Source organism: Helianthus annuus, chromosome 2 (assembly GCF_002127325.2).
Source record: "Helianthus annuus cultivar XRQ/B chromosome 2, HanXRQr2.0-SUNRISE, whole genome shotgun sequence".
NCBI classification, from domain to species: domain Eukaryota; kingdom Viridiplantae; phylum Streptophyta; class Magnoliopsida; order Asterales; family Asteraceae; genus Helianthus; species Helianthus annuus.
The window spans coordinates 87,457,927-87,469,845 of NC_035434.2; the positions used below are offsets into that span (position 1 = coordinate 87,457,927).

General features: G+C 42.0%; 1 protein-coding gene across 1 annotated transcript; it reads right to left on the minus strand.

Moving 5' to 3' along the window:
• Window positions 1-5,826: 5,826 nt before the first annotated feature.
• LOC110891195 lies at window positions 5,827-6,978 on the minus strand. Its single transcript, XM_022138879.1, has one exon. It carries the CDS (start codon window positions 6,976-6,978, stop codon window positions 5,827-5,829), a length of 1,152 nt encoding a protein of 383 aa, XP_021994571.1.
• Window positions 6,979-11,919: the final 4,941 nt, after the last annotated feature.

Genomic DNA, 11,919 nt, shown 5'->3' on the forward strand with positions numbered 1-11,919 from the left:
CAAGAAGACTTAAAGAACGCCGATGTATACCCATCCGGCCCAGGGGCTTTGTTCACACCAATACTATTTTTTGGGTAAAGGGTTACCCCGGTGATTCTATATATTCACAAACACATAAAAACAAGTAGTATGGAGAGTCCATACTAGTTCTAACATGGGACAACCCCCCATGAAAGTAAACCAGAAAGAACCAGAAAACAAGCACGCAAACAAAACCACTAGACAAACATCTAGACTAAATAACTTAGACACCTATCAATACAGACTAGCCCGCGTCTTCTAGCATCCCATCCTCATGAATATCCCACAGCTCTAGAAAGCGTCTAACTTTATCCATTCTTTTGTACTTTACTCCCATAAGTTTGTATCGAACAGTCTGAAGAATCAAGGAGGTAATAGTATCCGGAGGTCTTGTTTGATTTTTAAACAGTCTAGCATTACGCTCTTGCCAAATGAAGTATGCTGAAGCTGCAACTGTGAGGCGACTAGAGTAATTGAAAACCGATTTAGACGCTCCTCTCGCTAAGAGCCAATTTATCACATCAGTCCACTTCGGTTCGACAGTGGCCATATTCACCTTATCCCTAACTGAGAGCCAAATCTGAGTCGAGAACTTACATTCGAAAAACAGATGCTCGAGAGAGTCATTATTTTCGAAACACAATAAACAGCACATCATGTTCATATTCTTTCTTCTCGACAAATCCCATTGAAGAATTTTATCCTGAGTCAAGAGTTTCCTACGCATGATAAGCCACATAAGGAACGCATGCCGAGGAATGCATTGAGAAAACCAAACCACTTTCCCCCATTCTACTTCCGTCTCCCTGGCACGGATAGAATCCCACACGCACGCAGACGAATACTCAAACGATTTATCCCCATCCTTCCAAAGAAGACGGTCTCTACGGTTCGGAGTAAGCCGTAAGGTATCAAGCTGAATCAAAACCGGAAATAAATCTCTCCAAGCCTCAGGCCACTTCCACGAGCCATCCGCCCAGACATTACTGACCGAATCCTGAATGGAAAACCCAGCAGCATGAATAATACGAGGAGATATGAATCTGGCTAAAGGGCCGCACTCACACCAACGGTCATACCAAGCGGATGTCATCCCCCCGTCACCAAGTTTTGACCAAATAAAATTCCTAATAATTGGTCGTAACTGCAAAATCTTCCTCCAACTCCAGCAACACACTGAAGGAATCCTGCACTCCCAGAAGTTAGAATTCCTTAACCTGTTAGAGTATATCCATTGCACCCAAAGAGAATCCCGCTTGGTAATAATACTCCATATATGAGAAACCATAAGAGCCTTATTGACATCTTGAATCCTTCGCAACCCAAGCCCTCCTTCGTATTTCGGCTTACATATAGAGTTCCACGAAACCTTAGTTTTCCCTCTTTGAAATGAAGTATCTTGCGACCACAGAAAATTTCTCATTTTTGTTTCTAACTCCTTGATAACTCTAGCCGGAAGAATTAACACGGAAGCCCAAAAAATGTGCATAGAAGATAAGACAGAGAGCATCAGCTGTAGCCTACCCGCAAAAGACAAAAGGCGATTCTTCCAATTTAAAATACGCTTCTCCAATCTCTCAATTAAAATACTACAGTCTTTGTATAAGAGCCTAGTTGAAATCAACGGGACCCCCAAATACCTGACCGGTAACTCACCTTCAACAAACGGCATGATTCCTAGAATAGCCTCCTTAACATGTTGCGGAACATTACAAAAAAAGCTGGTACTCTTTTGAACATTTGGAATCAAGCCCGACATATGAGAAAATTGAGAAAGAGCATTCATAATACATGAAACCGACCTCACGTCCCCCCTAGCAAACAGAAACAAATCATCCGCAAAGCACAGGTTGATAATGCGTTGACGTTGGCATTTGTTATGGAACCTGAAAGATGAATCAATAGAAGAGGCATGTTGTAACTGACACGTCAAAACTTCCATCACCAATGTGAATAGGTAAGGAGATATAGGGTCTCCTTGTCGGAGGCCCCGTTTGCCCTTGAAATAACCATGAACACTACCATTCACACAAATAGAATACGATGGAGTAGAGACACAAAGCATGATCCACTTAATCATCAACTGATTGAAGCCGAAACCCAGCAAAACATCTTCAAGAAATTTCCAATCCACAGTGTCGTAAGCCTTTTGGATGTCAACCTTAAATGCACACCTAGGAGGGCCATAATCTTTATGATAATTATGCATTAATTCCTGCGTGAGGAGAATATTGTCCGATATTTTCCTACCAGGAACGAAGGCTGATTGATTAATCCTAACAATGTCATTAAGGGCCACCTTCAAACGATCCGACAGAATTTTACTGATGCACTTGTAAATAACATTACAACAAGCAATGGGTCGAAAATCTTTTACCGTAGCAGGGGTAGTCATTTTCGGTAATAGCACAATAAGAGTATGATTTATCTCTTGAAGCAACCGGCCTGCATTAAAAAAATCCATAACGGCATTTGTAACATCCGTTCCAACAATATCCCACGAGCTCTTGAAGAAGGCCGCTGTGTAGCCATCGGGACCCGGAGCTTTATCATTACCAATAGCAAAAATAGCCGATTTTACCTCCTCCACTGTAATAGACCGAACCATGAAATCCGCAACGTTCCGGCTTAGACGGTTATGAAACATCTCCGGCGACAGAACCGAAGACGTATCCCCTTCACTCCCTAAGAACGTCTCATAAAAATTGACAAAAGCTTCCGGAACTGCCTGACCTTCACAAAACATCCCATTTACATCCGTAATGCCTTCAATACGAGTTCGATGGTTTCTAGATTTCAGAGACAAATGAAAAAATTTTGAGTTGGCATCCCCCGCTCGTAACCAAGCCACTTTAGATTTTTGCTTTAGAAATCTTTCCTCATCCAGGCACGCTTCTTGAAATGCACGAGTAGCCGCGACTTCTTCACGTCTAGCATTTTCATTGAACGGATCTTTCTCTACATCCCTCTGAATGGCATCCAATTTCCCACGCAACTCTTCTACCTTTTTATGAAGATTACCCTGCTTAAATAAAAGAGATCTAAGAGGAGACTTAAGAGCACGAAGCTTTTTGACCAAACGGAATTGATGCACTCCCGAAATTGCCAGATCCCAATTATTCTTAACCACATCCAAATAACCCGGCTTATAAACCAAAAAGTTTGCAAACTTGAAAGAACTTGCTTTTCTCCTTACTGTCTTGTTGATTCTAAGAATGCACGGGCAATGGTCCGATACACGATATGGTTGAAACATCGCCACCGCTTCCGGGTAGTCACTAACAAATTGAATGTTGCTCATGGCTCTATCGATCTTCTTTAGTAAACCAACCCCTTTCTTTGGCTTTTGAGTCCACGTGAAGTGGAACCCTATGCTTTTAATATCTGCCACTTGAAGCTGATTAACGCACTCTTGAAAGTCCCGCATACTAGCAGAGATATTAGAGGATCCCATTGATTTATCTTCCAAATTCAACGCAGAGTTGAAATCACCCATTAAAATCCAAGGTTGATTACCCACCAGAATTTTATGTCTAATCAAATGGCTCCACAAATCTCTCCTCGTAATATAGGAATTAGAAGCATAAACAATCGAACAGAAAATAACCTTTTTGTCGCTTTTAATCGTCATTTGAACATGTATCACTTGAGAAGTTTGAGCTAAAACCATTATATCAAAGACATCCGGATCCCATCCAATAATGATACGTGTACCTCTGTCACAATAGCCACCATTAGACGTCCATTCCCAATTCCGGAATACTGAACTGCACACTTTATCAAGTTTATTAATGTCTACATGAGACTCGAGAATCGCACACAAACTAACCCCATTTTCCTTCACCACCTGACGAACCTCATTTTGCTTGAGAGGGCGGTTCAACCCCCTAATATTCCATGTAGCCAGACTAACCATCAGTAACCATCGGAGAAGGAGTGCTTGCCCCTTTAGAGTTACTCGATTTTGACGATTCACCTACCAGGAATTCGTTCGTCTCATTGTAAATTTCTATCACCTCCTCATCATCAGAGTCATCATATCCATCTCCGTTATGTTGTTTGCTACTTTGCCCTTCATCCGCATCAGCTGAATTTAACACCTCAAACGGGTTTGAGGATTGAAAACCCGTTGAAATTGATTTAAGTTTCACATCAGCTTTACGACTATTAGAGATCGGTCTATACTCAAACTTTGGTTTCGGTTTTGGTATGTTAATACCCGTTTTCCTGGCCACTTTCTTGTTATGCACACCCATATATCCATCATCATCAATTTTAGGAGTAGACTTTGTCTTCGATCTACCTTGATTAGCTATCGTAGTACCACCTTTTTGAACAGCAGGTTTCGGCTTCTTAGGACAAGACTCATTAGAGTGACCAAAGACACAACATGACGAGCATCTTAAAGGATTCCATTCGTATTCAACGTACATAGTTTCCTTCGTAAAGCCGTCTCCATTCAGATTGGGAATCGCCATAGTTATTCTTTCTTTAAGCTCTTTTTCCGCTGTCACCTCCACAAGGGCCCGAGCAAAACTACTACGACCCCAATTATCTACACACATAGACGTTGTGTACGAATCAAGCATTTTCGGCTCACCTATGGTAGTTGCAATCATACTAAGGCCATCTTCCGTGTACGCCGCTATCGGGACTTCATGAACTTTCACCCACAGTTGAACTTTCTTAACTTCCTTTTTCTCTAACTTGGTATTAGGAGTCCATTCTTGAAGAAAAAATGGTTGCGATCTTATCAGCCACGGGCCAGCAGCTAGAGCATCCAACATCCCTTTCCGGTCTTCGAACTTAAAAAAGAAAAAACCATTCGCGTTCATCATTGACTTCTGCAATCCAAATTTTTTCCAGTTAACCTTGACAAAGTAATCAACTACAGGGAACGCAATTCGGTCACCCAAAAAATATCCAAACAAGGTATTCGCTAGCTTGTCTTGAACTACCCGAACAGATTCCACAGGAAGAACAATGTCACAATCTTCATGTTGCACCGAACAAGCAAGAGACCTGAAATTCACTTGTTGCACCTTTTGATTTTTCACCAAATCCGCGTAGGAAGCAGGTTTAGACACATCCGTATTCTTGTTACCCATAAAACCCTGATCAGCCGCCATGACATTCCCTTCATAAGCCGAGCCATATTTTCCTGAATTCCTAGGGTTTGCATGGGGATCGAAATCCGCCTCCATAACACTTCCTCCATAAGCCGAACCAGACTTCATTTCCACAGGTTTTGAGATTTCCAACAAACCATCAATCACCGAATGATTGTTGGTAGAGTAAATACCTCGTCTAGGGAACAGATTATTCCCCTCGATGTTCGTCACCCGTAACCCTATCCCACAGACAGGTGGTGATTTTTCTTCCGACCCTGGAGGGATACCATCCTCCATCGTACCATCACTTCTACCCTCCATGCACACGTAACAGCAACTGAAACAACCACTCTAGCCGACGAAAACGAAAAACAGAAACCCTAAACCTGAAACCCTAGCGCCGATATCAATCCTTAACTCATTAATCCAGTGTATCAATCTAGCTAAATTAATCTCAGTTAACCGCGACCAATAACAACCAGATTAATATGAAAAGAATCTCAAATCAGCAACTATGGCGGCGATTGAGAAAGAAACGAAAATAAACCCTAACTTCAGATTGATTACTATTGCTAACTAGTTCGTTATAGAGATTTGAAGAACAAACTCTAATCACAGACTGTTATACAAACGAATCTCAACGAAGAATTAGGGTTCATGATGAACAAAAAAATCGCCCAGGAGAGAGGGATGTTTAAACCTGCCGAGTATAGTTCACACCAATACTAAACATAGCATTTTTTACCTCCTCTCGAGTAACTTGCCGAACCATATTGGTTGCACCTGCACTACTTAGCTTATTAACACAAATGTCATCCAAGTCAATAGGGGCAACCCGATCCTCAGTACCTAAGAAGTTAGCATAATGAGCGACCAGAGCGTCCATAATGCCTTCCCCATCATACCGAGTCCCATGAACATCCTTAATAGTGTGAATCTTATTTCTAGCGTTCCTGCATTTAACACTATTATGGAAAAACTTAGTGTTCGAATCACCCGCACAAAGCCACTCCACCTTAGCTTTTTGCTTAAGAAAGCATTCTTCATCATATGCCGCAATCTGAAACTCTTTAAGACATTGAGCTTCCATGTTACGAAGATTGGCATCAAGCGGATTGTCATTAATCCGCATCTGAATATTATCAAGCTGCTTCCTCAAATCAGCCACTTTATCATGCAAATTCCCCTGATTGAATAAAATTTTGCGCAAATCCGGCTTCAGATTCCGAAGCTTCTGGGTAACCGCAAACATATTGTAACCATCTACCCGCTTAGCCCATTCCTTTTCAACGCATAACCTGAATTCCGGCTTGGAGGTAATAAAATTAGCAAACTTAAATGGTTTCGGCCGAACCTTGGGTGGAGGAGATATCTTAAGAATGCATGGGGTATGGTCAGAAATCCGGAACGGGTGATACAAGACATATGCATCCTTAAATAATTCCAAGAACTTCATATTACCCATCACACGGTCGATTTTTTTAAGCAGCCCAACACCATTCCCACCACCATTCGATGGTTTCTGGTTCCATGTGTAGTGTAAACCGTGACCCTTAATATCCATTAACTCCGCATATTGAACACAGTCGTTAAATTCTCTCATAACAATTGATGGAGTGGAGGGACCATTCAATGAATCCTCTAGATGTAACGCGGAATTAAAATCGCCCATTACGACCCATGGCTTGTTATAACAAAACCCCTTATGCTTACAAAGATCCTCCCACAACGTTCTTCTCTCCTGATATTTATTCTTAGCATACACAAACGAAACAAACACAGACTGATTATCAGCTTTAGAGACGACTTGAGCATGGATGACTTGGTCCGATTGGGCCAAGATCATAATATCAACCACATCGGCATTCCAACCCAAAATAATTCTCGTACCTCGATCACATAACCCTCCATTCGATGTCCAATTCCAAGACCGGAAAACATTTTTACACACCTTAGCAAGCTTAGAAATATCCACATGAGATTCCAGAAGAGCACAAACAGAAAGTTTATTTTCAGACACTAAAAGCCGAACCTCACTTTGTTTCAGGGGTCGGTTCAAACCCCTTATGTTCCATGCAGCCAAACTATCCATTAACACCGTTGTGACCGGGAGTGCTTGCCCCCTCAGATTGTTTTTGGCGCTCACTTCGCATAAATTCAGCCATTTCAGTAGGGACCTTTTCCACCACCTCTTCATCCACTCGAGGATCTTTCCCATTAAAAACTACTCTACCCGATTTCCCATCACCAAGTTTTTCCGTGTCACCGACATCCACGTCCCCATCAACCATATGTAAAGCATCAAAAGGGTTATGAGTGTGCACCTTACCTTCATTAGCAGCCTTCTCCGTATCCGGTTTCGTGCCTGACGTACTCGGCCCATACTTGTTCACTTTAGGACGATAAACAAATTTCTGTTTTGGCTTTTGCTTTTTGTGCATCATTCCCCCCCGAGCCACCTTTCTCTTGTCCACCGTGAAGCCCTCCTCATCAATAACCACTTGTTTCTCTTTATTAAGGACATTCTTAACACAAGTCTGGTCATTATGTCCGAAGATGCAGCAAACAGAACAACGGTGTGGCTGCCATTCATATTCAACTTTCACCCGCTCCGTAACATACCCATCATCATCCAACTTCGGGATGGCTACGACAATATGATCTTTCAATTCGTTATCCGCATCTATCTCAATTAGAGCCCGAGCAAAACTGCTCCTTCCCCAGCTATCCGCACACATATCAACCGTGTAGCCATCGAGGTGTTTCGGGTTTCCTATCTTGGACGCTAATAAACTCAAACCATCATCTGTGTATACCGAAATCGGAACATTGAACATTTTAACCCATACCGGAACAGTTTTGATACCCTCCTTTTTCAAACTAACTGATGGCGACCAGACATTTAAAAACAAAGGAACCTTTCTGATTAACCATGGACCCCCTTCCAGTACTTTGGCCATACCCTCCTTCGTGTCGAACTTGAAGAAAAAGAAACCATCCGAGTTCATCATAAGTTTTGAGTAGCCAAACTTCGACCAAACATTCTTCACATAGTACTCCACGACAGGAAACGGGAGACGATTACCTAAAAAATATCCATACAGAACATTTTCAAATTTCTCCTGAACCTGACGGACGACCTCTCTCGGAATAACCACATCCGCGTCTTCAACCCTCTCCACAGAATCCATCTTTCTGAACTTAACTTCTCTTTTCTGCGTAGCATTCATCTTTACCGTAGCAGCATAAGAAACATTCCTTGTGTTCATCTCCTGGTCCTTAACACTATCTGTATTCCCCACCGGAACGGTGATCTTTTCCAATTCGTCAATGACATTAATCGGTTGTTGACTACCCCTCCTCGGCATTATCGGGTTACCATCTATGTTCAGAGGTTTAGCAAACATGGACGCTTTGTTACGTACATCCGGAACCTCCACAGGCTTCGAAGTAATGAAAACATCATCATACATCCTATCCGCGAACGACCGAAACCCTAAATCATCAAAACCCTTATCGCCGCCAGAGTTGACCGACGAAAAACCCCCAACAGAAACCGGCTTTCCCCTATCATCCTTTGGAAAAGTTGCATACATGTTACGATCATCCTGAGTAGACATGTTTCTTGAATCCATAGCAGAAGAAGCAGCAAACCATGCAAGCAAAAACACGTAGAACTAAGAACCAAAAAACGAAAACCCACGGCGACAATACACAAGAAACCCTAAGCAGAAACAAAAGAAAACCTTAATCAAGAAATCAAAAGACTAGAAACCAAGGTAAAATCTAGTAACCCTACTCAGAGGGCACGACGAAACCTCAATCCCTAACCCAGATCAATCACGATTAAGGTTGGAAATCAAGAACTAGGGTTTCACAGATGGAGTCGCCAAAATCGCCAGAGAGAAGCCATCGTATTTATCCCTTTTGGAGTGTTTGAAAGGCCAAAGGGCTGCGGTTTTGTGGCCACTTTATTTTTGATGATGGTGGCTGAGTTTATGTTTTGTGGTTTGCATTGTTTTGTCTACTAGATGTCGTGTCATGATGTATAGTAGACTAGGTTATGGGGTATTATAGGTCTTTGGTTGGTTGTTTTTGTTTTACATATATGGGGCATGTCCTGTATATGAACTAGTGTGGAACACATCCTCACTACTTGTTCTTAATTGCGGTTGCATTTTAATAGAATCATCGGGGTAATCCTTTACCCAAAAAAAACAACCAGATAATGCTAAAGATCACGGGATATCAAACGGCACCTAATAGGTAGCTATGTTAATATACCGGACCAAATCGGAAGGATCGGATAGTACGCGGGTTCGTAAACCAAACGAGTATGGAGACTCGTGTAATATGGTTTAACAAAGCCTACATGCTAAAATGAAACTTAACCTAAGTGCTTACGGTCCATCACGACCTGTTTAGGTAGCTTATGCTACCCTAACGCGTCGTTCGTGTAGAACGCGTTCGGAACGCCTAACATCGTGACCACAAGGTATAACCTCGGAAGGTTATAGCTATGGTCAATTAATGTGTTTGGTCGGATCCTAAAGATCGACCAAATGGGTCGGGTTCGAAAGTATAAGCGATGGTTTAGATCGCTTACCTTACGACCCTATATAAGCACTATACTAAACGTGACGAGCTAAGCATGTTAGAACATGCTTAACTAAGTTTAGAAAACAGGTTTGACATCAAAACAAACGGCTTTGATGCCCACGAGTAGTTTGGTTACAAAATATGCAAGAATGCCCATTTTGGCCGAAACTACGACTCGTCACTGAGCCTAGATAACGTGGTGATCAGTAGGTATGGTCACTATGGACCATAACCATCGTGATCACGCTCACGTTATGAAGTTCCATGAACTTCGCATCGACCATAAGCTGGTCAATGCAGAAAGTCAACAAAATGTTGACTTTCGGACTCGAAAAGCGAATAAAAGAGCGAAAGAAGACTTCCGGAGGGTCCCCGAGTGCTAATCTAGATCAAATAGCTCAGGTATGAAACAATGGTTCCAACTTAGAGCTTTAGATCTGATTCTTGTGGGGTTTTACACAAAAGGGGGGGGGGGTATTTATAGGAAAAGTGGAACCGTTAGGATCGTTTATCGAATATCGTGCCGCGATCTCGAGCGTACACTTGTCAAATTCTTGTGGTAAGTCAGATATTGGCTCTTGGCTCTTAATAGGGTGAAAGGGCATCGGCCCTTGATCGAACGAAAGGCCAAACCGCATTAAATGCAGAATATTTTCTGTCAGACACCCTCACGCGGTCCGCCTCAACATGCAGGCAGAACTCACGCGGGCCGCCTGGCCCCTTCTGATCTGCACCAAGTTTCAGAAATTACAGTTTTGGTCCCTGTTGCGTGTTTAAGCCATTTCTGACACTTTTAAGGCCCGTAAAGCCAACTTTAAGGCCCTAAAATGATGCCTAAACATTGTGGACATGAAACATGCTCAAAAATGTTCGGGATGTTGGTTCGTTTGGCCGTACGATCGCGATATTCGCTTAATTACGACGGAATGCGCATAAGCGCGACAGACGATCCAAATGACGCGACGAATGGATTTTTCTCATGCTAAACACTAAGGCATAATATAAGGATGCTTACATAAATTTTTGGATGTCCGGATGTATTCAGAACGTAAGTTATGCGCAAAAGTGCAAACTTGTGCACTTTTTGACACTTTTAGTCCCTGAATGACCCAAAAGTTTATTTTAGCATACCAAACCCTTCAAAGCCTATTTCTAAGCTATGTAAAGGATATTTATGGTATGTTTAACTTATGGACATGTTCCGGAATGTTCGTTACAGTTCAAATTGACATACTTTCGCAGTTTTGTCAAGTTTAGTCCCTGTAAGCGAATTAACTTGTTTTTGCTATACCAAAGCCTTCAAAACTTATTTCTAAGTTATGTAAAGGTTGTTTAAGGTACGTTGAGTATATGTTGATGTTCCGGAGTATTTGCCGTATTAAACTGAGTACGTTTACGCACCAGTTTGCGTATAATTCTCTTAGAAAGCGATGTAGAGTTTGAATTTGAACAAAAGCCAAAACATGAAAAATGTAAAACACAACCAAACAAACATTGGGATCAAATAACATTATTTTATTGATACTTGAACTGTTCACAATGATTACAAGCACAAATGTTACATGACAGATTGGTATCAGAGCCATTGGTTATAGAGAACTCGGTTTTAATAAGGGAAAAACGTTTTTATTAAAACCAGACTGTAACCAGTACAGTGCTCAATGATCCACAACGACGCCTCGCTCTATGTGCAAGACTCAACATCCTAGGTAATAAGGTTTATGTTTATTGCCTACATGCTAGAATTACATAGAACTTTGCTCGTGGTATGCTTAGATTACATTGCTCACTATTTGTTATTGCTTGAGAACACTTGTGTGCTTACTCTCTTCTGTCATCGCACTATTCGCGAACCTCTCTCACTTATGTTACATTTGCTATGAAGATCATGGCTGGACGAATTAACTTGACTCAAGCCCAGTTGACGGCTCTTATCAACGAACAAGTTGCTGCGGCACTTGCAGCTGCACACGCAGGAGGTATACCCTGCAGTCGTAACTCATACTAGGATCTTTAAATCCTACATTCCTAAACCAACTCTTGTGTTTAACCTTGTCCTATTCTTATACACGTTAGGTCAACCCGCTCAGCAACCTGTTTGCACTTTCAAGAACTTCATGGACTGTCGTCCTAGCACGTTTAGTGGCACTGAAGGAGCGGTTGGACTCCTCCATTGGTTCGAAAAGCT

Bases quoted from the DNA above. Each gene is read 5' to 3' on its own strand.
- LOC110891195 (XM_022138879.1), bottom strand. From the start codon at position 6,978: ATGATCTTGGCCCAATCGGACCAAGTCATCCATGCTCAAGTCGTCTCT.